Source organism: Oxyura jamaicensis, chromosome 8, assembly GCF_011077185.1.
Source record: "Oxyura jamaicensis isolate SHBP4307 breed ruddy duck chromosome 8, BPBGC_Ojam_1.0, whole genome shotgun sequence".
NCBI lineage: Eukaryota > Metazoa > Chordata > Aves > Anseriformes > Anatidae > Oxyura > Oxyura jamaicensis.
In genome coordinates this window covers 17,390,761-17,418,733 of record NC_048900.1, presented here as the reverse complement: position 1 = coordinate 17,418,733, position 27,973 = coordinate 17,390,761, and the positions used below count along the sequence as shown (strand labels likewise).

Sequence of the window (27,973 nt, the reverse complement as noted above, 5' to 3'; positions counted from 1 at the left end):
TTGGAACAATACTGGTCACTTTTTGAGGCAAAACTGTCAGAACTAAAACATTATTCTAGATGATGTTTACTTGTATATACAAGTAGGAAATGTTTTAATTTCTTATTTGGTAAAGAGTCAAATAGTCAAATACTAGTTTGGTTTTTGATATTGCTCTTTATTTTCCCTTGAAAGATACATTAATAAATTACAAGCACCTAAAAATAGCAGAAGTAGCAAGCCATAAGCCCAGAAGCACAATACAACACAAGCTGAACAAGGTAAGAAAGAATGTCTCCAGTAAAACTTAGCAGTGTCATAAATGAAACTTTGAGAATCAACTAGCGACCAGAGCCCAGCAGATCACAGAATCACAGAATGACTTGGGTTGGAGGGGACCTTAAAGATCACCTAATTCCAACCCCCCTGCCATGTGCAGGGACACCTCCCACCAGATCAGGTTGGCCAAGGCCCCATCCAGCCTGGCTCTGAGCACCTCCAGGGATGGGGCATCCACAGCTTCTCTGGGCAAATCTGGGACTGATTCACTCTGTGGTATCATTTTCCTGTTGTGTTTAAGAAGTTACCTCAGGACTGTGAACAGTGCCTTCCATTTGTCTGTTATGTCCTGCTCACCAAGGCAAGTTCCTCTCTTGGAACATGGTGCAGGACATGTTCTTCATTTTCAGTGACTGAGTTGTACCCAGAGGAATGCTGCAGGTCTAAACTGAGAAGGCACAAAAGGAACCAAATTGCAGTTTTTGGAAATAACTTTGGGCACTTCCCATTGGATTTACATTCTGTCACATGGAGTTCTGTCACAATGACACCCAGAGAAAATGAGGGCAGCAGTCAGAAGCTGTTAGAAGTTGAGCAGGATTCCTGTTGCAAATGGGCAGTTTGTGAGATGAGAACTGCTGGTCTTGTAGTTTTATCTTCTTTATGTTCAAAGCTATCACCTGGGTAACTAAAGTAAGATATGCATTGTCTGTCTATCTTCCTGCCCCTCCCAGAAATAATACGGTTACTTAGGTTGATTTCTGCCTGCTCAGAAGTCATGAAGAGATTAATAAACTTAAGAAAACTATTTAATTAAAATTACAGAGATAGCCCAAAAACACAGACACCTCAGCGGTTAATATAAAAGTAATTATAAAATAACTGTATAGTCTGATAAATAGCAGCAGCAGCTATGCAGCCAGAACATGTGCAGAGAAATTAGTAAACAGCTGTTAACTAGTCATGCTGCAAAGAAGATATATTTTTTTTTCCCACTTCCTTCACAAATCAATGTCTGACTGATTCCCCACTCAGTTATTGGGTCAGAACCTCAGCTCTGTAGAACAGTGTGGCATCAAGGGGTCAGGATAGCTTATGTCAATTAAATACCTGGTCTCATGCCTGTGTATTCATTTCACTGAAGGAATATGAATAAATAGAATACACAGATTTGCTGATTTTGTGTGTCAAAAGCATGTTAAAGATTATCAAATTAATTGTTTCATTAAGAAGTCTGGAAATAGCTGGTTTAAAAATTGACTATAATGTTTCCAGCAGAGATTTTTAAAAGAATTTAGGGAGTTTCAACGTGCAAATCACTCTGAGATTCAGGGAGAGACTTTGATATCTGAATTTCTGAGGCTTCTTTAGAAATCCCAACATATGAGTTCATAAAGGGAAAAGTAGTCAGCAATGGGAGAGGCCAATAATGAGTACACGTGGATAGGAAAGCCATATTGCAAGTTTATCAGGAATGTGTGAGTGGAGCCAAGAGGTTTAGTTTCCCTGGGAAAAATGACTTTGCTTCTCATCCTTTAGCACGTGGCCTTGAACTTCTAAGAACTTCTTTCGGCCAAGCGTACAAGCACAAGAGCCATAGGGAGTTTCCACTGGAACCAGAACCTGAGGAGAATGAGTAGAAACACAGGTGTCATTCCTGAAACAAGGATGTGCCATTGCCATCATAGCAGAAACTGCAGCTATTGACCTCTTTTCAAAATCATGCCTGGGTCCTTTCCTTCCTTTACAGACGTCAATGATAAATTTTGTTGTTTTCTCAAGTGGAAGTGGCTCTATAATGTCCACCCAAAAGAGCACAAAGGTAGGATAGGATAGCAGGAGAATCACAAGCATTTGGGAGGGAGACTAGACAACAGACTATAAACTGTTGATCAATCAGAATGGCAACTGCAAAATGGAATAACCCAGTTTCTCTCTGTCATGCAAGGATAACAGACGTTCGGCTTGACCCAGCCAACAGCTAGAGCAGCTGTGGAGAGAGGGGCAAATACATCACAGCCCTTCCATCTCTCACCCTCTGCCTGGTCCCAGGCTTATACCTTATCCACTGTTGGACCAGTTTGCTTTGGCTCCGAATGGCTGCAGAACAACCTTTTCACTGCTCTCTTACAGTGTTGGTCTTCTGTCACCCAGAGGTAAAGCCTTAGCTAACCTACAATTTCTGTTACAGACCCCAGTGATCTCCAAAGCTCTCCCCTGTGCTCATTTATTTCTTATCAGCAACATAAGAAGGCAATCAATCATCCTTCTGCTATAGTTAGTGTAGATCTCCTTTGGAGGTAGGGTGGAGCTTTCACTGGGGCTGGAGGAGAAAGTTTGTTCCCTTTGGCTGTTCTTTTGCATTAAAGTATAGCTATTGCTATACTTTAAGGCTGGGAGTTTATAGAGAATCCAGGTAAGTTGTGTTTGGAGCATTTACTTACTTCTTTGTCATTGGTCAAGCCTAGATTCTTCATGTCTACCACATTGTAAAACGTGTTGTTCAAGATGACTTCTATGACCTGTACCTGAAACCACGGAAACAGGGCAATGAATTAACGCACTTTCTCAGCCAACAGCCTACCAACATTTTCCTTCAGCGTGAAGAAGAACAGAGCAACACCTCCATTCCCAAAAATACATACAGTTGATAAAATGCAATCTATTGATCATGTAGCCAATCTTAGAGCGCTCCTTTCACTTTTGCTCATGTACTGCCAAGCACTGAGTGATATTCGCCCCCATTATGTTCATGGCTGATAAGAAGCAGTGCTCAGGACTGAACTTGTGAGTGCACTCATGGTTTTTCAGATCATCAAGCTGTACACCACCGGTTTCCAGTCTTAGAACTGCCTTAGAACAACAGGAGGAAAGAAGTTACCTGTGACACTTTGGAAAGGACACACATCTGGATAGAGTTGACAGTCTTCTGGTAAGAGGGTGAATACTCCCCACAGTCAGGTGGCCCTGAAAAGGCCTCAAGGATACATTCCCGGACTTTGTTCCTAAAGGTAACACAGGTTCTTACAAAATCTTTGTCTAGATCCATCATATTTTACTGTGCTTATTTTATTTCTACTTTTCCCTGTCTCTTCTGACAATTAGATGGCATGTGAGATTTCATGGAAGAACAATGTCTTTGTCCTGTCTCCTCCAAATTCCCCCTCCCCAAGTCTATACTTCATCAGCAAATGTTCTGTTAAAATTACCTAACAAATGAGTTGCAAATTTGTTCTCCTGAGGTGTTCTGTATTGAACTACAAATTGTCCATTTAAATGCTGTTGGCTGATGCACCATTAGGGAGAGAAGTTGACTTACCCCCAAGGCTTACCTTTTGCCCCCAGTACTGAGTGCTTAGAGCCTCTGCTGAGATCTGTGCTCAGCAACTGCAGACCTGGCCCTTACGCTTGCTGTGCTGTACAGAGGGACTTTGGGATCATAGATTGGTTGGTAAATATTATTTGATTTGACATATACCATATGCAATCGAAGTCAAAATCTCTGCATTCGCCGTATGACCATTTGCAGAAGAGCTCTCCACATAAAATCCTGTCATGCCTTTCAGGTAGCGTGGTGTGTTCATTCTTATAGAAGCCTTCAAATCCAGACTGTGTTGTCTTCATAAGTTTCAGATCTTTAATTCCAGCAAAAACAACCAGAGGACCTGTGAACCAAAAATACATGAGAGTGTGAGCCCTTTTCAGGTGGACAGAAGGGATTTCTGGAAGTGCACTTACAGCAGCAGCTTTAGGACCATCAAGCAGTGACTCCAACACTCATGCTTCTTCTGTAAGTCTAGCTACTTTTAAAAATTATTTTCTGCACACTGATGTTAGCAAGAAGTTAGGAAACAAGATAGAAACCACTGAAAGCAGAGCTCAATCTAGAAAGAAGAGAATCCTATTAAGTGATCTGCAATGTCAGTCATGGAGAGTTTAGGATACCCCTTACCTCACTTCTTTGGAGCTGGGACATGCATAGGGTTGGTTCTCATTGATGTCACTTCAGAGACCACTAATTACTTGAAAGTGAAATGAAATAGGCTACCAGTGCTGTGGTACACAGGAGAGGTAAGGTGGAACTTTTCTTACAACGTAAAGAGTGTAGAAACGCTGTAACAAGACTGGGCGCCTGAGCCAGAAATTGGCTTTACATATCCGTCCTGTTGTTAGTTTTGCATCCATTAGAACGAGAGGGCAAGGAGCCAATGCAAATGTGTGCAGTTCAGCTAATTAGCAGGAACTGGCACTGATACAGATGCCACCCACAGGTTCAAACTGACAGTGTTTTTGCTCTTAGACACTATTTATAAAATGTGCTGTTGCAGATCACTGCTGTATGGGTGGATTATAATTTTATAAAGACCAGATAGTTGTGTTCTGAACATTTCCTTCTGTCCTTTTGGATGGAAGCTATAAAATTTCAATTGGTCAATCATTTAGATTACACCAAACTGATAACTGAAAATTTCACTGACCAGAACTGCCAAAAAAGCAGATTCAGAAAGGATAAACTTTTATTAAAAAATATGAATTTTATATAATATTAAATAGACTATTTTATATAATATTAAATAAAATATTCAAAATAATTCCACTGCGATGAATATTCCCAAATGACATGACTGTTTAGAGTATTTTTTTTCATACATTCTCACTGGATATGATTAGAACTGTTCTTCATCTATTTATTTTCTTGTTTTAATTCATTATTGTTTTAGTTTGTTTGTTTTCAAATGAGTCCAAAGAAGTAGTATTATTTTGGCTACTTTCCCATGTTATTTACTAAAGCTTAAGATTTATCTTATCTGTCCAATATTCTTGGACAGGTTATTCTGGATTTTGTTCAGATCTTGATGAATTCATAGCTTAGATATAAAATAGTAATACATGGGTATTAAAGTAGTGCAGATACTATCAGTGAACCTTGAAATATATTTATCTCATATTCAGACGCATAGTCTTGTTTGAAAGAGCTGCTTGCAATGCATGATTGCTGGCTGGTCATCTAGCTGTCTACCTGGATCTTACACTGAAGAAATATAATGCCTAGGAAAAGCTTTCAAAGAAGTGAACATACCACCCTGTGCATTCAGTATGTTTTGTGTTTATGCTGTCTTTTCAGTAGTCTAAGGGCAACTCCATTAAATTACCTATGATGTTTTCAGTTTCTGAAAAATTCTGAGCCTCTTATCAGTTGATATAGCAGGGAAAAAAAAAAAGGCTGTAATTCTATTAAGTCTCACAAGGTTTCTTTTAATGATGAGTAAGGTGTTAAAACATAGCATTAACTGAGAAATACATTTCTGTGTCTGTCTGGTAGGTGCATAGGAGGATGCTAAAGATAGAGAAGGTTCTCTTATAAGAAAAATAAAAGGGATTTGAAAATCTTCTCTTTGATTATTGTTCACCCAAGCACGGAATCATAAAGAAATAGCTGAAGGGCTATATGAAGTGAAGACTAAGAAGGAAAGGCAGTATCTTCAGAAAGCCTCAGTAAAGGCTTCTTGTTTGCATAGAACCTGGAACTGCAAAATTTCATACTGAATTATCAGGATGATTAAAATTTTAGATTTACTCTGTACATTATGAGTAGATGCTCTTCAAGAAAGTGTAAACGCCTATTCTTTCTGTCTTTATGTCTTTTTTTTTTCCATTCATGTTTCTTTCTTAACATTTTCCAGAAGCCAAAAGGAATTATATTGAGGCTGCCAAAAATACAGAAGTAGTCGATGTTACTATGAACATTTAAAAAGATTGTGCCAAAATACATTGGGCTCTTGCATGAGCTGTTCCTTCTCTTTCAGCAGGAATATGGGGACAATGCTGAAATGAACCTTTCAGAAACTGTGTCCAAGCTGCAGGCAGAACTGGTCCTGCCACTGGTCTTAATGCTGATATGTTAGGACAATAAGGAGAGAGGGTAGGATAGGGAATACCTCTAAGTTACTGTCCTAAGACAGATCTGACAGTAATTAGGACAGTAATAGATACTGAACTAATGCCTAAAACCTCCAAATGCATTGTGTGAAACTATGTGGTGGTCTCAGCTCTGTTGCCAGTGGTCTGATGGATGTGTTACGTGAAACACCAATGCCAAGAGATTGAACTGATACTTTTGTTGTGAGGCATAGCGAGAAGAGATTTTTTTACATTCACTCTGGAATGGCAAGTCATCCAACAGCCCAAAACTCTTAGTGAAACCAAATGTTTCACCAAATTTTTAGTCATGGTATGCAAAAACAGTAAGTACGCTCTGAAGTGACGTGAAAAACAGTTTCCACGTAGATATGAATGCCTATGATGTTCAGGCCAGCCTGACTTGCAGCAATGAAACTGCATCTTTAGAAATAAAACCAAAACATGTTGACAGGGTTTTGAAAATGACTGTGAACTAGGCAATTGTTCTATAGCAAGGGGGTTTTGTGATGTATTCTCTATAAGTTAATGATAATAATGAGACTGCAGAACACAGTATAATGTTAAAAAGTAAGAAGAGAATTCTCTGAAGGCTATTAACTCCTGTGACAATCTGTAACAATTGTGGTAAATGTGCCATTGTAACCAGTAAGTGTTTAGGGCACACATATAGATGTGAACCATATTGGATTTTCAGCCTTGTCTCAGAGATCAAGGACTGCAAGATTAGACCGTAAAAGTACTCTTTGGTTTAGGCCTCTGGAGAGGTTTGGTTGTGCTGTAAGCTCTGTAACAGCTTTTGCTCTCTCTAAAGCCATCTTTATCTGTCACCAGCAGAAATATTTGCAGAGAAGTAGGAGAAGCTAAAGAGTCTTTTCTTACCATTCCGGCACTGCTCAGCTTCACAAAAGCGAATCCCATCAGGAACGCATATAAACGAGTGGATGTGGGGAACACCGTTCTACAATTCAGAGCAGACATGTAAGTGCAGCAAACATCTTAACTGGAAAACAGAAGCTAAGAGAGTAAGGAATTTGTCCAGACTGAACCAAGTGAATGCATTAGTATTTCAGATACCTCGTGTAGACGTTGCCATGGAACTTCCTGGACGTAGGTTTTGACGTAGGCCACTTGGCAAAATGTTGTCATGAAGTGTTTGCAGATATCTATAGCAAATTGTTCTAAAGTTGGGATCTAAGGCAGCAAAGAATATTATTAGAATGAAGCAATTACCTCATCTACAAAAGCAGATTGTTCTAATTATAAATGTTTGGGAAGGATCAATGTTGTTAAAAATACAGATTTCTTTTGATTCTGGCTATGCACACAGTGAGGCTAGTCATTTGATCAGCTTGCAGCATACACTGCAAATAGCAGCTACAGATTCATATCCAAAATCTCCCATTCTGCAGTATAGGGAGCTAGAGCCTCTGGGCTGAGAGGAACTGCTACAGAAGCCTCAGGCTTTGAGGACATAATATTGAAATAATCATAGTGATACTTTGGCTCAGCTTTGCAGGCTAAAGATAGGATTTCATTACTGAGAGAGAGAACTTGATCTGCAGATTGTCCTTACAATAGGAGGAACTGAGCAAGGGAATTCTGTTCTCAAGCCCAGCAGACACAAGCCACTTTCATTACTGTGGTTAATCAGCTGTGAAAGGTTTCTATGTTCTAAAGTTAAAATAACTAAAATCATAACTAAAATTGTTAAACCAGGAGGAAGGGCCTCATATGCAGGAAGAGCACTAGAAGAGGAAAATTCTCTCTCAAATCTTTGATGGTGATTTTATTGCCAACCTGACATGAAGATGGGGGGACAGATTCTTCTGATGCATTTTGAAAATAAAAAGTCAGCATAATAAACGCTTCCAGATGAAGTGATAAGAAAAGTAAGGATAGTTAAAAAATAAAAGATACCCCATTTTTTTTGGCCAACACCAGGACGATATTCTTTATGGTGTCTGTAGGTATCACAAAAGAGTTGTTTCCATCCAGGTACTCATGAGCAGAAGTCAGCCGGAGGTGGGTGCACACTTCCACTTCTTTAACAAAGTGCTTCTTCCCTTCTCTATGGAGGCGAAGGAACTTAATCGTGTTTTTGCCATATTCACAGTTGAGGACTTCTATATCCTTAATCTGCAGAGTAAACACGTGTTACAGTCATGAAAGAACTCAGTGAAAGCATCAGTTAGGATTAGTTAGTGAAACATAAACAATGCCTATTGTTTTTTTTCTGTTGTTACCTATGATAATGTGAATATTTATGTTACAAATCACCAAGTCCTGATACGAAGAAAAAATGTTTTAAGATATCATTACAAGTTGCAGCCATGATGGAATTTAAAACTTTTATTGGGGGCAGACCATTTAACACAAGTAGCAGTGAACAATTCTCTCTCTTTCATCACCTTCGGATTAGTCCTGACTGTGGCCCTTCACTGAGTCTTCCCCATCATCTCTTCCTGAGGCAGGGGTGTCCCCATCTGTTGGGTCTGTGTGCCCCACCACTGTCCCACCGGCAGGGCTGCACCTTCCTTGGCACAGCTCTTGTTTGCCCCAGCCACACTAGCAGCCGCCCACCGCCCCCCAGCATGCGATACACCAGGCAGGGGCATCCTGCAGGGCATCAAAGCGGTGTTTCGGTGGGGGAAGGTTGCTTTGTAAGCAGGCACAAGTCCCGAACAGAAGATGAAAACAGGTGCCATGTGCCTGGTGGTTTTTTGTTTTCTATTACCCTATCTGTGCACGCTGAGATTCTCCAGAGAAAGAAGGAAAGAAAGGCCAAACTGGGCTGGTTGAAAGCATTTTGTCACGTGTGGTTTACAGTCCTGATTGCTCCTGAAATGGATCAGAAGCAAGTCTGAGCAGCAAAATTCAGCTCTTGATTCACACCTCCAAAATCTTCGCTTTCTGGGATCATTGTTTTTGTTTGTGTTAAGCCCTAATCACTTTTATCCTGCTTTGGTCAAACACAACCCAACTTGCACAGCTATTATGGTGCTGGAGGCACTGCAGCAGACAAAAATACTGGGGAGCTCATGGGGATTTATTTTATGCTACAATACCTAGCACGTACTGCACTAGACTTTCCCTGAGGCTGAAGTATCTTGTACCTGATATTAATTTCTTTCAGTGTAAGCATAATGGGAAGGGAAAAAAGAACATTTTCAACACTAAAATATAGATTGAAACTTTTTATTCATGACTTTCTGAAAACATTATCAGATGTAAAATTGCTCAGTTCAGACTTCTTTGTTCCTAAGAGAAATGCTAATGCATTTAAAAGAGAATTTATATATATATATATTATCTAATTGTAAGTAAAGTACTGTGGGTGATTTTTTTCTTGCTGTTGGTTTCTGCAGGCTCAATTCCCACAGGCAAATTAAGGCTCCCCATTGACAAAATCAGAAATGGTGGGCTCAGCACTACACTGGGAACCCACTTTGCAGGAATGGTGCAAAGTCTGAGCTCCCTACATGAGCTGGATGGAAAAGTAGAGAGGTGAAAGTTGTTTTGGTTTGCAAGTCTGAAAACTGAGTTTTTTCATGCAGATGTAAAATAAATAATTAAATAAAACTCATGCTTTCCTTTTTAATGCTTTCATATAGCATTAAAAAGGAAAATAAAGTCTGTAGTATCTGCAGCTTGCTTTGAAAGCAGACTACCTTACGTGTTTTAAATATTCAAAATAATTCCTCTGAAGATGCATCTGTAATTTTTCTCAAAAGTAAAATCTGACAAATGTCATTTTGCCATTTTGTTGCCGAGATTGATCCGGGGAAGCTGCCAGCCGCTCCCTGTGGGTGTTCACTGCGCGGCAGCCGGGGCCGGTGGCTGAGGAAACACGGCCAACTTCTGCTTTTAGTCTCTGCCCCGCGCTCACACTGCGCAGCTGGGGCACCAAGATGACCGTGGGGTCTGCGTGGTGTAGCCCTGCTGTGCTACTGCTTCTCTCTTCCCCGTCGCTATGGGCAGCGCAAATTTCCTGCAGAAATGAAGACGGGGAGGCAGTCGATTGGTAAGTAAATACCGCGCATGGGAGGAATGCTGGATGAGTAAATAACACCTAAGATTACTCTGCGTGAAGTAGGTGGGTCGCTGGGAAGTAATGCATAGCAATCACTGGTTTAATCCTGTTTGCCTGTGAGTAGTAGCTGAATTTTGCATTTGGAAAACCTAGGATAAGTTATTGAAAGGTGATTTCATTCCACGGAACCAACCACGCTGCTGCATTATGAGTAACTGCAAAATAATGATGGGTTTACGCAGCGTTTGTGTCTGATGATCAAAGCCAGCCTAACCTGTGTTCGAATGCCAAGGCTGCCACTGCCTGCAGCAGCCCCCACGGCGCCGGGTCGCAGTGAGGGCTCCTGCACGGGGCCTCGCTGCCTGCAGGACCCAGTCCGTGGGGGAAACGTCCTCATCCTGCCCTGAACCTTGCTGCCCATCCCTGACCGGCAGTGTGGCAGGATTTGTCCCCTCGCTGTGGCTGTGGAGGGGGATCCGAGGCCGGGCCGCCTCCGGCAGTGATGCGGGAGAGGTGCGAGGAGCGTGGGTGGACGCGGCAGTGTGGGAAAGCACCGTCTGGTAGCATCGCGCTGCCAGCACCCAGCCCGGGTTTGGGTGCTAAATGATTAATTGGATTAATGCACTTTGAAGATGAAAAGACGCAAAGTGTAATTACATAATAGCCAACCCAGGTTTAAAAAGTGAAACGAGGCCTCTTAAAAAAATAATTAATAATAAAAAAAAAAGAGTACTGAAGCATCTCAAAGATAAATATCAACCAATTTAAAAAGAAGAGTCTCACTGAACAGCGATTAGCTTGTATACAAGCAATAAAGGAGTGGGTGCTGTTCCTGTATCAACAGAAAGGCGTCCCTCCCTCGCGCGCAGAGCTGGCTGCAGGCGGGCTGGGGCCCGTCACGCCGTGAGCAGGCTCCTTGAGCACGGGCACCAGGCCCACGCTGCGCTGCGTTGGAGCAGCATTGAGTGTCCGAGGGTCCGGCCCAGCCCTGTCACCCCTCACCCTTACTAAGGCACCTCCAGATCACGTCATTTTTCAGGAATCAGTCCCTTAGGTGGTGCTGCCAGCCAACAACTCGGTGATAAGAGAAGTTTAATTTATCTGCAAAGTGTAATTATTCCTTGCAGAATGATTCTGCATGTGCTAAAGCTATAAAACAAAAAAAAAACAATGAACTGCCAATAACAAAATAAAGGCAGTTCCTGAGGGATTCCAGGGCTCCTGCAGGACCTAGCAGGGAAGATAGGCCCTGGCAGGCATAGCAAGGAAGATAGGGGGGATTTTCTTTCAAATGTGCCATGATCCAAAGGAAGAAAAACTCATTTGTCAGCATGGGTCATGCTAGCTTATTGACAAGAAATAGTGAACTTTTGCCTCATTCTGGACTCGGTTGCTATGAAGCTGATTGAAGAAGCAGAACTGAAACTGCTGAGAAAAGCTTCCTCTTAACCAAAAGATGTTGATGCCCTTTCAAACAAACACGGATTTTCATTTTGTATATTCATTTAGCAAGAGCTTTATGTGAGTCCCTGCTGTTCAGTGGCTTCCTCCTGCAATATAAATTGCTCATTACGAGTATTCACATACTTTTCATTTGGTGCTAAACTGGAGGTATCGCTTGCCTTATCCGATCTGATCCCTCCCTGGAAGTGCTCAAGGCCAGGCTGGATGGGGCTTTGGGCAACCTGGTCTGGTGTGGGGTGTCCCTGCCCAGGGCAGGGGGTTAGAACCAGATGGCCTGTAAGGTCGCTTCCAACCCAAACCATTCCGTGGTTCTGGGATCCCACCTGCCTCCCCAGCCCGCCTGCGGTTCCTACCCACATGAGGTACTGTGCTGGCAAAGGTCCCCAGGTGCATCCCAGCTGGGAGCTCACCTCACCATCCCCAGTGCAGCAGGGGGAATGGCCACAGGCACGGCACTCTCAGGAAGGCAGAAAATCTCTGCTGTATTCACCCGAGCCCATGACTCTTTGGAAATCTTTTTGCACACATAAAAAAAGCAAAACTGCCTTCTGAGAAGTGCTGCGTCAGGGATTCAAGCCAGGGCTGTTCATTTGTTCTTATTGGAGGGAAAAAAAAAAAAAAAAAAAAAAAAAAAGATGTGATTACTTCTAGTGCCTTAGTATTCAGACACAAGCTAACACTGTGACCATGCTAATTGGATTCCTTGACATTAATGCCTTTGCTTTTCCTCAGTTCTCAGCAAAGTAACATTCAGTCCACTCCCATAAATACTTAAGCCACTTAAGCCCTTGAGAAACTTCCCGTGTGCAAAATAGCAGTGAAGACTTTTCTACAGTTTAAATTGCTAATGCACTCAACTGGCTTTCTGTACAGGTCCAATGCATTTATCGCCTGGGAATCAGCAGGCAATTCACTGATAACTCAGCTACAAGCATTCCCTCAAGCACATCTGCTAACGTGTGTTTGTCAGCTGCAAGGCTGTAAACACTGGCAGAGTATAGACCTCCCAGCACATTTCAAAGCAGTTTGGAAAGGCATCAGATATTAATTCTTGGCTCAGCTCCTACTCTTATAACTACTACTACTACTACTTGTCTTTCCAAATCTTCATTGCAAATAAAGAGATTGTTGCGGCTCCTCGTGCAGGGAATGCTCTCACCAGACCTCCCATACAAATCACTTCCTTGTCTTGTCTAGAATCTGTCATCAGCTACAATTTGTCCTGAGAGATTTAAGGAACATCACTCAGCTAGTGGTGATACAGGTGAATTACCGGGATCACCTCTGTGCTTCTCTTCTTCCTGTACATGTGCCCTTCCCAGGGAATAAATGTTCCTCTTTCAAAATGCTTTCCTGGCACATTAACCTGCTTTCCGAAATGCATTTTTTTTAACCAACTGACCACCTGTAAATTAACTGGGCCAGTCCTACTCCTCCTGACATACATACAGTGTTAAGCAGTCAAGCTGCATTTTTGTTAGGTACCATAGTATCAAGAATAAGGCCACTCAGTTCTTACTATTGATATAAATAACAAATTACTTAAGTACAGCACTCAAGGAAAGTGGCTCGATTAATTACATTGCAGTTAATCCCATGGACTTGTGCACTAGGAAAACCTGTTTACTTCATCAGGGACACTAGTAGGAACTGAACAATTTACCAACAATATTTAGTACTCTGCAATTTTGAAAAGATTTGTATTTCTGGCTAATTGTTTGTAAATATTCAGTTTGCAGCAGTTCCGCGTGAGTCGGCTATGAAAAGTAGGATTGTAACAACATTATTACATAGTTTCATGCTCATTTGTATATATGTATATATGAAAATATTGAGTTGTGTAATTTTATAATTTAATACTCCATTTTATATAATTAATTTAAATATAAAATAATATTTGTATAGAATAAGAAATTGTTGGTAAGAGGTGCCCATGTTGACCAAGGGAATGCCAGACTGAGCTTCGGAGCTGAGGTTCAGGCCTGGTCTCTTGCTGTCTACCAGAACCAGGAGTAACAGGGATTTGGTGGCTATGCAGGGCTCCAGAGGACTTCCCTGCAATGTCCATCCCTGCACAGGTTTCCCTGGTGCATCTCCCTGATGCTGAGCAGGCAATTCATTCACTGAAGTGCCAGGCAGAGCAGATTCAGCCTCGTCTCCTCAGTAGCCTTCTTGCTGAGGGTGAAAACCGCATAACCGTGCGACACAAAGCTCTGCTCAAAAAGGTACACGGTACACATCCACATGTTAGCCACAACAAGGGCGTTGGTGCAGCAGGGACAAACCAGAGGTAGCTCAAAACCAGCTCTTTTGGGGTACAAATAGCAGCACAGCCACAGCAAGAGGAGCTTGGTGCCGGCTCAGCCTGCGGAGAAGCAGAGTGAAGGTGAGCCCAGCATGGGCATCCCTGCGGTCACCCCGGTCTTCAAACCCTCAGGGCGGGCAGGAGAGACTGACCTACTTATTCAGATAGCACGGTTTGCAAGAAAAACAAAACTTGCTCTTCTCTGTTGCAGGTTTGCTCTGTACAAGCTGCCAAAATACACCAGAGGAGAGGATGCAGGGCTGGGGCTGCAGTACCTGTACATGGATGCCCTCGTGCATGACTGGCAGCTCGGCAAATACCTCATCAACATGACGCAGGGCGCTCTGGGACAGACACTGAGGCAGCTCTATGAAGCGTATGAGTCCAAGGCAAGTGATGTTTAATTACCATTTTGCTAGTATGTTTACTTGATATTACATGCAAATGAAATGAAACCAGCCAAAATAAGCACGTAGAGCTTTGGCCAGACCTGACTGACTAGATCTGCTAAAATGCATCAAGGTGAGTGTGCTGGCAGCTTGGCAGATTATTTGCAGTTTTGGCTACACTTAGAAGTTACCCTAGAAATTTCCAGTCAAGCCTTTCACACACTTGAAGTATTGCCCATCAAGTAAATGAACATCGGTACGTAGGCCCTGTGGCTTCTTTTCTGCAATTCTTCTTGAGCAATGGCCAAAGCGGTGAACTGGCTGTCAACTCAGCCGAGGGCTGGTGGTGACTACCACTGACCTCCATCCTAAGTCCTCCCAGCTGCATGTGTTTCAAGCTCCATCTCTGATCACATTTGGGTTTTGCTGTTCCCCCATTCAGCAGTATTATTTTTTCCAGTCAGAAACCTAATTTATATTTGTATGAAATGATTATAAAATACCACAAGATCTGCTTATGGTTATTTTTTACCATCCACAGTCTACGTGCTCACATTCTTAGGAGTCTGGGTGTGTCTTTGCATTTCTACTGCGGTTTAGTGGTAGGGTGTCATTAAATTTATATGTAAAAAAGACTCCCAGAAGTCAGTCAAATATTGGCAAGCCCCACAACTTTCCTATCCCATGTCACACCATAGTTGCAATACAAACAATCTTTTACAAACTCAGTGTTGAGCCACACTGATGCTATCTTCCTACCCTGCTATCATTGCAAACTGTACACCAGGTGGGAAACGTTCTCTGTTCAGGAGGAAATAAGGTGTGGCTGTATGCAAATATTTTGGGGAAAAAAATATATATATATTAATTGCTTGTCCTTTGTAAGAACATTTGTCATGCCTATTTTTCCTGAGCAAACATTTTCAAAGGCTCTGGTAGTTAAATCAGACACATACACAAAGGATGGGCTGTTGCAATGACTGAGAGAACTTCCACTTATATTAACTGGAACCCTAGCACTGAGGTTTCAGGTTTATTTTAGTGTAAACTCAGTGGGGACAATGCCAGCTGACATGGGGGAAGAATGCAGCTCATGATAAGCACAGAGAAATTCTGAAGTCTTTCTTCTGTTATCAACAAAATTTGTTTGCTTAAATGCTTTCCTCTTACCAAATGTCATGTTTCAGAAATGTGTCTTTCCCTGCAGAGCAACAACACTGCATATGCAATCTATAACGATGAGGTCCCTCATTCAGACTCCACCAGCTGGAAAAGAGGACACACCAAAGGTACAGGGAGAGTCCCCAGCTGCTGTTTCCTCCTTTTTAAAGCTGTGCATAAGATCTATTTGTCTGTCAATCTGCATATCTAAAAATCCTGCCTAAAGCAAAACTGGAGAATTATTTGCATGATGCGTGGTTTGCTGTATAGTGATATCTGTGGTAGCTTCTGTTCTGATACTGCTGTGCCTGTGCCCTGTTGAAGAACTCTTAATGATTATGGAGTTTGTATTCACCCTTTGTATTCAAGAGTGGAAACTCATGTCTCTCCTTTCAGCAAGTACAGATCATGTCATCCTGAGCTGGCTGGCAACAGCAGCACAGGGTGCAAAGGGAGAGGCACCCTACATGACAGAATTGACCTTGAAAGCCTCCCAGGTCTCTGAGGGCAGCAGGATCATGGAAGCACTAAATATGCAGTGACAGTACAGCATGACTTTAACGAGAGAAAACCTCTATGGAGGTCTAAGTGGTCCCTTGAGGAAGCAGGGTTTGCTCAGCCCAGCTCTGGGGTGGAGAGGCTTTGCAGGGCTGTGTTTTCAGGCTGCAGAGCCATGGGTGACTTTCCTGAGCAATCTGCAGCAGGGGAGGCATACCCCGTCTGCCCCAAGTGCAGTTTGGTCTAGGGAAGAAGGCATGGTGCTGACAGAGCCCATTTCCCCTTATACAGCAATGAAATTAAGGGAAGGGAAAGGAGCAGTGGGGGAAGAGTTGCAGCCATTAAATCATCAGATTTTTCAAAGACAGTATTTGAGCAGATAAAGAAAAAAGGTTTTGCAAAGGTATTTTTTCAAAGGAACGGTTATGACAATTGAAGTTAGGCTGTGCAGGAGAGAATTAATGCAATTCTAGCACAATATCAGTGTCTTCTACAACCCATTAATATACTCTAGAGCCAGTCTGCTGTAGCCATTACCACACTGAAGCACGGTGTCTGCGGCAGCAAATCCGAAGAAGGACATCACTGTGATGTCTCAGGGCTTTTACCCCCTTAATTCATTTGCCATAACTTTCTTTTGACAGGATTTCTGCTCTTGGACAAATCACAAGGCTTCTGGGTGATTCACAGTGTGCCCCTGTTCCCTCCCTTCCCTGAGGATGGTTATGGGTACCCAGCAAGTGGGCAGTCCTACGGACAGACAGCCATCTGCGTAACCTTCAAATATGACCAGTTCACAGAAATAGGTATGGAAAGCTTCTTCCCAAGAATGCATTTCCTCTGCTGCACCTCTCTGACTCCTTTCCTTCGGGCTGTGCCTCCAAAACTGATTGCTCTTGTCCTTCATTGTCACATTTGGAAACCAAGTGGGCCCTGGAAGCCACACCCTTGGCTTTCAGTTCTGTTTATCCAACCATTTCCTGTGGGAATGTGGGAAATTCACTCTTCCACTCTGCCTCCATCTCCCCATGGGGACTATTGGGATAATAATAGTCACAAGAGCATACTGAGGGTAAAGTCAGCCCATGCATACCAAATGCTTTGGAAATATAAAGGAGGATGATGAATCATTTTTAACAGTAATAGCTCGTTCAGCCTCAATAGTCTGCCATTCTAAAACTGCAAGGCAATCACTACTTGAGCTGGAGTGCTGGCCTTGACACATCAGAAATACAAAGTAGGGAATAAATATTCCCGGATTTCCACAGGTACTTTTTGCCACATAAAATACAAATCCTAAAAATAAGAAAAATGAAATTTATACCCATAAGACTCAGAACTACTTGACACTGGAGTCCTGAAGGCTGACTGTCAAGGGCATTATAAGAAATCACATTATGTAACACTTTTCACATTGCTTTTTACTCTTTGCTGAGCTACAAATTATATTAAATAAATGTGTAAGACTGTGCAAATGTGCAGGCTGGTCACACCAGAGAGCCATCAAAACCAAGTTCCTGCTTGTGAAAGCACATCTTTGCATGTGCTTAGGAAAGAAGACAAGAAAATGAGAAGCATACAATAATGCTTTCCTGCTCTATCCTCCCAGCTTCTGGTAATCTGCGGTTTAAGGATTTCATAAGCTGGAAAGACTGGAAAGTTCCTAATGGACTCATCTTGAACTCATCAGTTGTGGAGCCCATTTGTTCCCTTGCTCTTTACAACATCGGTGGCAAGGACTTTCACAGTTAAATTGCACGGTGTTCAGAGAAATATTTTGCAGATTGAATCCCGACTTTGAAAGTCAAGCTTTGTTCTGCCTAAAACTCAGCTGGGTCGCTTGGCAGCTCTTCTGTTTGGCTTTGGCTTGGCAAGTGTCACTGACTGGAAACAACTCCAGTAAGCACAGCCTTGAATTCACACATGCTGTCTGAGTGCCGTGTGACCACTTAGAGGCTTGAAGGTGACTGTGGAGGGATGTGGCATGGACTAAGTCCACAGACTGGCAGTTCTGCTAAGAAGAGGGAGGTACACATGGAAAAAAGGGAGCATACTCTCTAAGACAGACTATGAGATGCCGGGTCAGTCAGAACACAAAGCAATTAAACATGCTTTTGGTTGCTAAAACCAAAGCTACTTTGAGACTGAACTGCTCCAGAGATAAGCTGTGAAGACTAAAAAGGATTCAGGTTTTCCTTCCCAGACAGAACTTTACCTTCTTGGTTGCTTTGCTTTAACCCATTTTCATTTTGCATGTGTTCATTTCTTTGTGTGTGCTTTTTTTTTTTTTTTTTTTTTTTTTTTTTTTTGTGTGTGTGTGTGTTATTTTTTCAGACCAACAGATGCTGAGCTCTAATCCACAAATCTACAGCTGTTCCCTCCCTAGTGCCTTTCAGGCTGATCTCCCAAATCTGCAAAAGCTCTGTGCACGCTCCAGGCTGCCCTCAGCTCCCTTGCACCGCCTCTCCAAGCTGCAGTCAGCTCGTGGGGAGGCCTTTCTCCACTTTGTGAAGTCCCACTCATTCGTGGATGGTAAGAGAAACTGCTGTTACCTACCACACATGCTCAAGCAAGTAGTAAGCAGTCAATGTATTCTTTGACAGTATTTACTTTGAGGGGAAAAAAAAAAAAGAATTTCAGTTTCAGAAATAAATATAATGGAGTACTGAGAATGGTCTTCCATCATAATATTCTGTCAGCTCCACTAAGTGAAAAGCTGTCTGATCTTTCAAATGTTTTTAAATGTACATTAATAGGATTGTCTGAAAATTTCTTTCTACTTATTTGGCTGTAGCAACAAAGAACAAAAATAGGGTTTGAATCATCAGCTTTTTTGTTATGAAGGATTAATTTTATTTATTTATTTATTTATTTCTTCCTCCTGCTGATTATTTGTAACAGGATTTCCAGGAAAAGAAGGGAAAACAGGAATGAACTTCTGAAACAAAAATCAAAATAAGAGGAGGTTGGGGGCAAAATCTCTTCTGGTTCACTTCATGCATTAGAATTAAATGAGCCCAGTTTAAGTGATCCTTTCTGATCCCCACTTAAATGAAGGCAAATGAAGTGCTGATTTCTCCCATCCTCTGTTATCCCACAGATATCTACGTGGCCTGGGTGGCTCAGGAGCTGAAGACTGATTTGCTGGCTGAATCCTGGCAGCACTCTGGCCAAAAACTTCCTTCAAATTGCTCTCTGCAGTACCATGTCTACAACATAAAGGTCATAGTGACACCACTGAACTCGACCTTCCATTCCATCGAGGATCATTCCAAATGGTCTGTTTCAAAGAAGAATGAAGATCAGTGGACCTGCATTGGAGACCTAAACCGTGCTGTTGAGCAAGCTTGGAGGAGTGGTGGGTTCATGTGCACACAGAATGAACACATCTACAATGCTTTCAGAAATTTGGTTTTCCAGTATGAAAGTTGCAATGATGTTTCCACCTAGATATAAATGGACCATTCCTCCCAAACAGCATAGCCCCTTATTACATAAAAAGCATAGAAAACATCTCCCTTAAACCATATTTTAACTCTGAAGAACAGTCCTGTGAGTTGCCAGATGTGCTAGACCTTCACATTGTTAGCTATAAAAGCAGCTGGTTTAAGGGTAAAACACATCTGGTTTTCTCTCTGCACAGTAATGCCATGGCAAAACATGCTGATGTCAGTGATGGTGCACAGGGGACCTCAGTGAGTGATGCTGGATGTGGGATGTGAGGAGGAACAAACACCTGCCTTGCTAGCTAGGTTGTCTGGATGGTTAACAGGAGAAAAGTACCCTAAGATGCTTCAAAATCACCTCCTGTTACAGGTGCTGTTGAGATCAATCAGAGCATGTCTGCTGAGTTTGGGAGTAGGCTGGGCTGAATCTCTTAAAGAACAGGCATAATTGGATGCAGACAGGAAGACAAGTAGTCTGTGGACAAGAAGGCTTCATTTTTATGATTAATTTTTAGAGAAGAAATGAGTTTTAAATAATTTGTAACCACTATCTTGGGAGTATTTCTATGGCTTTTACTACTCATGTGCAGTAATCATATAAACAAATAAACATGTCTGAATTATGAATAAGTGAAATAAATTAAGAGAGAAAATGGTCTGTTTATGGTCTCTGTCTTCCATCTATAGCCATTTGTGGTTTATTATAATGTTTTATAGCTGCCAAAGGAAAAATTGAGAAAATTGGGAAAAAAAAAATAAAAGAAAAGAAGAAAATATTTGAAGGAAGATATAACTTCACCTCCATTTTCACACTATGATTAATGTGGCTATTAATTTTCAATACCTGCAATCTCAAGCTTAGCATTTGAAGTTTGCATGGATTTGTTATAAAGACAGAGCTACCTTGCAAGCTCCTGATACATTTTTAGATTCAAATTACAAAAGTTTACCTGCTTTTAATATGATTTTAATATCTGCATTTAATTTGTTCCTAAATATATTTATAGGTGTATATCTCACTTGTACTTTTTTTTTTTTTTTTTTTTTTTTTTTCCTGAATTGGTGCTATAAACTCCTGTCTGAAGGTTTGGCTGTCCTGCTAATATTTTTGTGTTTTGCTGTGTTTATAGTTCATACCCTTGACTATCTACATCTTGAAAGGAAGTAGATATAAAGAAATACTCCACAACCACAAGAAGTTGTTGAAGATTTCCTTCCCTTTCCATCATGAAAAATCAACCAAGCAACAAAGTGTTCAAAGTACCAAATACATTAATATCAGGTCACATTTGTTCATACTGCTTGAAGAAATAAAATTATTTAATCTGGCCTTGAAGAAATAAAATTACTGTAGCTGGCCTGCTTAACAAGGGGAATTGTGCCAGGACTGGATGTTTTATTTAGTTGATCTGGATTGAAGGAAAATCCAATTCTCATAGCACAGTGAAAATAATGTAGATAGTTTAGATATTCTGTATGAAATAAACTTTGTTCTTATCCTTGCATATGAACAACAACAAAAAAAAGATAAATAATTTGCTTGATTATGTTTTCCTCTGAAGCTTGTCAAATTATTTACATATATATTTTTCATTTTTTACTAGCTGTGGTCAAGTAACAACTATTTGTGGCAGTGAAAATTGCCAGTAAGGCAGAATGCTCAGCAGTGGGATGGATGGTAGGACATTGCTTGGATTAGCCATGATAAAATTCATTTGTCTTTTCCCCATTTCCATAGCAGACACTGGCCTAACCTGCCTGAACTCTTGTATCTTGCCCACAGCACTGCATCTGCGTGATCTCACTGCACAGGAATGGACAGGAACATTTCACTGGGGACAGCTCTGGTGAGGTGCTCCGTCAGGCATCAGAGCACTGGACTGGCTCCACCACCTGTATTTCCTATTGGAGATGCTCAGCCACAGCATTTGGGTCATGGAGCTCGACAGCAAGGAGTCTCCACCTCAGGCTGATACAGTGGTGTGTCACAGTCCCGCTCCCCAGGCTACAAGCCAACAGCCTATCACTGGGCTTTAAGTGCTAATTGTTATTCTTAATGATTTGATCAACTGATAGCTATCGTAGAGCAAGATTATTCACAGCATTCCTCTTCCAATATGCCCAAGACTGGTAGCCTCCATGCTAGCTGCTGCTAAAGAGGCATAGAGGGCAGTGGGAAGATGGGGAGAAACATTACATGACAGTCACCTAAATAGGCAGGTTGGGTACACGCTCATTTCACTGGTGTAGCAATACAAAGGCTGCAGTTCTGGTTCTCTCTTTTTTTGACTGTAAACAGTTTTAATGCAGTTTTCCTCACATTGTGTAACGTCCATATTTACATATCCCAGGATTTCCACTACACACATTATAAAACTCAACCTCATATGCCCTCATAGCATGCATTGTGATCAATTGCTGGTGTGAAATAAGTATTCTTGCATATTTTTACAAGGTTTTAATTTTAAATCGTGCTGTTCTTTGTCAAAATGTCAAATGCTTGACAGCGCTATCCACACCGTGCTCCCTTTGCTGCCCACGGCGACCCCTGTGGCTGGGCTGCTCCTGTGGAGGGGGACATCCAGTGTGGCCCCCACAGCGATTTCGGGGGGACCTGCTGAGCCAAGCTGGTGCTGCTGAAGGACAGAAGTCTTGGATCCAGCACTGAGAGGACAGAAAGCTGTTTTCTCTCCTGGAAACCCCGCGTCTCTTCCCCTCAGCACACAGGTATGGCTATTCTGACCCTTGGGCTCTGTTCTGGTTATGCTAAATGTGAACATTTATTATGCATGAAAATTGTTTGCCGAGGGAGTAGGAGAGGCCAAAAGCACACATTATTAATCCACTAAACGTTGCTGTAATGCAGATGAGTTTGCAACAAAGACAACAGCAGGGATCATTGTTTGGTAGGAATTGCCTTGTAATTATTCAGGCAAGACTGGGCCCTGTCCCAGCACGCATCGCAAGCACCCAAGTGGCAGGGAAGGCAAACGCAGCCTCGCGCAATGCCCGCCTGCCCCAGCATGTCCCACCCTCGCCACCACCGCAGCCCTGCAGAGCAGGCAGCATGTCTCTCTTCCCCTCCTCTCTGGAAAACCAGGCCCGAAGGTTTTCCTCTGAATCCCCAAGGATCCTCCAGCAGTACCAATAGCTGGGGATCCTTCAGGTAGTGGCTTGCTGTGCTGGAAATGGGCGGTTTTACACAGACTTAAATGTAGGAGGCCATCTAAGGGATTAGACATCAGCCTTGTTGGGACAAAAACTAAAAGACTGTGAAGGTGTGGAAACTGAAGCTGGGTGAAATTTTGTTCTAGCTGGGCACTTACTCCACTGAAAAACAGGCAGAGGTATCCAGTCAGAGGCCTTTTTACATGGTGGCCTTTAAGGGGGGATTGCTCCAGGTGTCTTCATGATGACTGAAAATATCCTGAGATCTAGCAGTGGGAGTCACCCCTTCCGACAGCATGCTGGGGAACTTCTCAAGGACTCCATGCCAGCCATCTGCCAGCAAGTGAAGGGAAGTCTGAAGAGAAATTTCTCTGACTTAGCTGGGAGCCTTCCCTTCTCTGAGGCATACTAACATAGCCTGCCACTGGCCTTGTCACAGAGGTCTGCAGATCTCTTTCTGAAACACAGGAAAGTCTGCTTCAAAGCGGGCATTTTAAAAAGTACCCAAGTCCTGCAGAGCTGTGCAGGTCTTCCCCATCCAGCTGCCAGCGATGCCCCTTCTGACAACTGCCCTTGCAAAGCAGTGCCTCTCTCACCTCCCCAGCAGCCCAGACCAGCTGCTGCACCAGCAGTGCATTGTGTGCAGCTTTCTGCTCTTGGAGCAGGAGGTTTCCAGCAAACACCTCTAATGCAATCTCTTATGTCAAACAAGTGCCTTCTCAGCATGCCTGTGGTGTGAAGAGACAGCGCTATTTTTGAGAAGACATATGGGCCTTCCTTGTCCCTCTCTTCTGTTTAAATATATACACCCCTGACTCCTGAGAGTAATGAAATGCTAAAGAAGAACATTGTGAGATTTTTTTTATATATGTATCAAAGCATCCTTTGCATTATTAGTGTAGTCACATAATTATCCCCAGAGAAACTCACATCCATAAGTTAACACCCATAAATTACTGTGTGGACGTCTTTTATACCTTCATTTTCAGCTTCTGGGAAAGATACATCACTGGGTTCTTAGCACAGTAATTGCTTCCAAACATATAATCTGCCTATGCCCTGGGTAAAACGTTCAGGAGACAGAGCCATGCTGGCAGTGTCTGCTAGAATCTCAGTGCAAGCCAAAGCCTAACTGTGCTCAGAACATGATGCAAGAATATGATGCACCTCTTGTATTTCACAAGAGATTTCTTAAAAAGAAATAAAATTAAAAATGAGAATGTAGAGGAATGGTATTTGTGTTAGGCAAAGCATGGAAAATGAAATCTTGTAGCAGGGAATACACTCACCATAGTGCAAGGCAGGGAGACAGATCTGAGATTTCAAGCTAGGCTATCAATATCAGTATATTATAGATACTCTGATACCCCAAGCAGATTAGCTATATCTAACATTTTCCTACTTAGATCAGAGATACCAGATTAAAGGCCTAACCTGCTGAATATTCTCAGAATCCTTCAGCAGTAAAAGCTGCTGCATATGACCTCAGAAACCAGTTGTAGCACTTTCAGATCTTGGCCTCAGGTAGGAGGGAGTTCATAATATATATATATATATATTAATAATATATGATATTATTAATATATATATATATATATATATATATTTGCAGGCCCATTATATGCTTATCTACTGTTTTTAACTGATTCATCCCAGTGTAAAGAGTATTCTATTCTAGCTATTCTGTGCATATTTGATAGTTTAATTTTACTCAAAGTGTTAAATAAGAAACACTAGGACTTGAAAAATATATCTTAGCTCTAAAACAGCTGTTACATTTTTACTCAAGTGCTTTTAGTAAATCTCCTTGATTTTATTTTTTTCAGTTGAGATAATTTTGCATTTCTACATAAGGTAACTAGTGGCTATTCCAAATCTCCTGTAAGACAGATAAAAGGGAGAAACATTCTTCTACTCCTTTCATCACTTTGCAGTTTGGGAACTGCAAGCTGGTATTCAAATATTCAGAGCTTTACTAGAGTAGAGCATAGTCTTCAGTGTCACCTGCTGGATTGCTGGCAGTTGCTACAAGTGGTTCACAGTAGTACACTTGTGCTAGCATTGCATAATTTATTAATCATAGAAATTGTGCACGCAAATTAGCCATACAGTTCTGCATCATCATGTATTAACCAGAAGATTTGTCTTCACATGTATTAATGCCCTCAGATAATCATGTTGCATTACAGCAGTACACATTTTATGCATCACCTTCCAAAAACTGTCAAAAGCTCACTAAAAGCCATGTCATCAAGTGTGTTGTGTTTTGTTGTTGCTCCTGTACTTCTGGCTTTCCAAAGTTTGAAAGTATTTAGCTCCAGGGCTTTTCTGTATCTGGCTTTTTTTAGGTTTCCTATTTGGGCTAAGATTCTATCAGCCAAAAATCAGTATTTCTCTTTCCATAGTGCACTTTCAAAAATGTATTTTTTACTCTAGGATGCTTCTGCTTAGCACCACTGCCCACTGCTTCATGTTGAGGATTAAGAATGCTGAGCTCAGTGCACTTTTCAGGAACTGTTTCTTTCCTTGTCCTATTGCTCATTCAGACCTGGGCACTGTGCAAATGAAATCTGCATCTTTTCCTCTCTTGCTTTCAAACCGCTCCAATTATTTGTTGCATGAAAGTAAGATTTTCAAGGTGAGTGAACCGACAATTTTGCATGAGACATTTTGCAAGGAAAAAGCAGGTAAGAAATGCTGCACAGCAAATACGGACAATTACTACACCTGCGTTCCCTGCTGCCCACCAACCTGCCCTCCTCTTTACTGCCAAAGGATGTGAAGTACCAGAGAAATCAGAGCAGAGAACTTGGAGAAAAAACTCAGAAGAGGGAACAAGACAACTGAAAGTGAAAAGTGAGCAAGAGAGAAGAAGCAAGAGGAGAGCATTAGGGTGGGAGACACACTTGGGGAGGTCAGAGACCTCCATTTTGATCACAGAGAACCATTAGGAGTTAATCGTGCACAAATCCCATTTGCAGCTTGTTTCAGTTACTTAGCGTTTATCCGTTTTACAAATGTAGCCTCCACAGGCTGTGACACAGAGAGAGAAAAAAACAAAAGGTACAAACTGAAGTGACTTAGCCAAGTATTAAAAACAAACAAACCAAACACCCACAGAGGAAGCTGCTACCTGTTTGTTACCAAACCTACAAGAGGTGGGGCAAGTCACAGGCAAAAGCATTAAATATATAAAAGTAGGAGGGAGAAATTTATAAGCCAAACAGTTTGAACCACACATATTTGAACAACATGCTACAACTTTTTTTTTTTTTTTTAAAGGAAGCTACTATTAAGATTTAAAACCAATAAAAGTACAACAAAAACAAGAGGTGCAAAACATTTACAAGAGTAACTGCAGACCATTTCATTACAGACCATGACACTAAAACCATTCTCATCGCATTAAGAAAACTGCAGGCAAAAAAAGTAAATACAAGTACAAAAGAACATGAACAGGGATAAGCAAACTGATGCCTTTAACACTTCAGTTGTGGGATTATCACATGTATCTCTACATCTTGTAGCATTTTATTCTCAGATAAAAATAAAGTTTACTTTAGAAATCTCCCCAGTTTTATATTTTCTGTTGTTTCATCTCTTCCTACATCCTGATCCTGCTTGGTTCTCCAGCAAGAACAAGCCACCAGTGGTCTAGCACAGTAGTTTTGCCCTGCACTGAGTCAAAGCCAGCAAGCATTACTTACTGTCACTTGGCTCATGGTGGCCCACTGTCTGCTAGCTTCCCAGCCTTGGATCCCACAGAGGAGTAATGGCAGTGCAGAAGCTGTAGCTCTATAAAAACTGTCATCATAATATCAGAGGAGGAGCTAGGCATAAGGGGTTGGCTCCATAAATGTAAATATTTCATAATTTATTTAGTAACACGGCTTTTTTTTTTCCCCTAGGCAAAAGCTTTAATAAAGGAATAGGTCTACTGCAACAAAGGAAACAACAGCAAAAATAAAGACAAGGACACATCCTAAGTCCATTAATGCCAGTGGGAGTTTGCCTTCATCTTCAGTGGGAACAGAACTTCAAAGACACAGGAATCACCCATACACACCGGAGGATAAAATCTGAACCTTCCATGGTCTATGACACAAACCGTCTTCAGAGGATGGTACCATAGCCCCGACACGGTGGAAATGTCTCCAGCAGAATTTTCACAGCCTGGCTTGACCACAGCCTTGTCCACAGCGCTGCCAGGCCGGCTGCTGGGACGGACGTCAGAGCGGCCACTGGTGCGGGCGGTTTCTTCGGCAGAGGCTGTGCAGGCAAGGAGGGATGCATCTCCTCGTGGTGAACGCTGACCCTCTTGCTGCTTATGGGTTTGATTTCAGTGCCCTAGCCCAGAAGCAGTAATATCCCCACCTTCACAGGTATTTTTTTTCACGTATCAGTAATTTAAGAGCCTCTCAAAGTCTGTCTCTGACAGAATGAAGACTGAAAGCTGTCTGTATCGGCTCAGTCCTACGGTTGTTGTTAGCACTGAAGATGAGCAGTGTAGACAGTGAGAATCTTCTCCAGGAAGATTCAAGATTTTTATTTGTTTGTTTGTTTGTTTACTGAGAGCATTGACAAAGATCCTTCAGGAACAGATATATATTTTTATTTTTTTTCTTCAAGAAAATGCAATATTTATTTAATACCAAATTCCTTTGGTTTCTAGTACCCTCACTTCTAACTATCACCATGTATAAAAATCCCCATATATGAAATAAGGAATTAAGCGTGTGGTTTGGCTGCTTTTAAAATCATGTAGTAAGGCTATTAGAGTTTGTGGAATTAGTTTGATAGGCCAAGTAAAATAACTGTCAGGTAGACAGATAGTGCAATAAAGGTGAAACACAGTATCGCTGATAAGAAAGTAATCTTTATCTCATGGCCTGAGACTTTTCTCAGTATATGAGCACAGCACTTTGTGGGATCAAGCGACATTCTCCAACATACAGCTGCTGAGCACAACCAACATGATTAGATTAGTTAAACCAATGTGGTAAAGGCAGAGTGAAACTGAGCAGCTTCGTAGCCCTTACCAAGTATAACCCAAGAATGATTTCTTCCCTACACAAGGGAAATTTCACGTGTTAGGGCTAACAGCATTTGAAGCAAGTCCAATGTAATTTCAATGCAGTGCTGGATGAAGCATGACAATAAGATCAGCTAAGTAAAAAACTAGAAGAGCTAAACTGTTGACAAATTTACAAATGTACTGCAAAAATTTTATATGTACTTGTGCAAGGTATTGAGCAGAAGAGAAATATATTTCTTCTAAGGGGATGAAGGTGTGGCTACCACTGTTTACCAAAGATATTACAAAAAAAAAAAA

General features: G+C 41.7%; 2 protein-coding genes across 2 annotated transcripts; one reads left to right on the top strand and one right to left on the bottom strand.

The window, feature by feature from the left end:
* Nucleotides 1-1,049: 1,049 nt before the first annotated feature.
* LOC118170932 (uricase-like) lies at nt 1,050-26,393 on the bottom strand. The gene is made up of 8 exons (XM_035333563.1): nt 26,349-26,393; nt 8,098-8,316; nt 7,255-7,371; nt 7,060-7,138; nt 3,737-3,923; nt 3,140-3,263; nt 2,703-2,786; nt 1,050-1,881 (listed from the first exon to the last, which is right to left on the bottom strand). The coding sequence occupies exons 1-8, from the start codon at nt 26,361-26,363 to the stop codon at nt 1,756-1,758; spliced, it is 951 nt and encodes a 316-aa protein (XP_035189454.1). The 5' UTR covers nt 26,364-26,393; the 3' UTR covers nt 1,050-1,755.
* Nucleotides 9,997-20,129, top strand: DNASE2B (deoxyribonuclease 2 beta). The gene is made up of 6 exons (XM_035333562.1): nt 9,997-10,201; nt 14,191-14,368; nt 15,576-15,657; nt 16,672-16,833; nt 18,362-18,559; nt 19,128-20,129. The coding sequence occupies exons 1-6, from the start codon at nt 10,089-10,091 to the stop codon at nt 19,475-19,477; spliced, it is 1,083 nt and encodes a 360-aa protein (XP_035189453.1). The 5' UTR covers nt 9,997-10,088; the 3' UTR covers nt 19,478-20,129.
* Nucleotides 26,394-27,973: the final 1,580 nt, after the last annotated feature.

What these genes read in the sequence shown, in the direction of transcription:
- DNASE2B (XM_035333562.1), top strand. Translation starts at nt 10,089, where the DNA reads ATGACCGTGGGGTCTGCGTGGTGTAGCCCTGCTGTGCTACTGCTTCTC. An exon ending in GAAAAGAGGACACACCAAAG is followed by an intron (nt 15,658 to 16,671) that starts GTACAGGGAGAG and finishes TTCTTTTGACAG; the next exon opens with GATTTCTGCTCTTGGACAAA. An exon ending in GTCCCACTCATTCGTGGATG is followed by an intron (nt 18,560 to 19,127) that starts GTAAGAGAAACT and finishes GTTATCCCACAG; the next exon opens with ATATCTACGTGGCCTGGGTG.
- LOC118170932 (XM_035333563.1), bottom strand. An exon ending in AGCTGAGCAGTGCCGGAATG is followed by an intron (nt 3,924 to 7,059) that starts GTAAGAAAAGAC and finishes TTTGGTTCACAG; the next exon opens with GTCCTCTGGTTGTTTTTGCT. An exon ending in TCCTTTCCAAAGTGTCACAG is followed by an intron (nt 2,787 to 3,139) that starts GTAACTTCTTTC and finishes CCGTGGTTTCAG; the next exon opens with GTACAGGTCATAGAAGTCAT.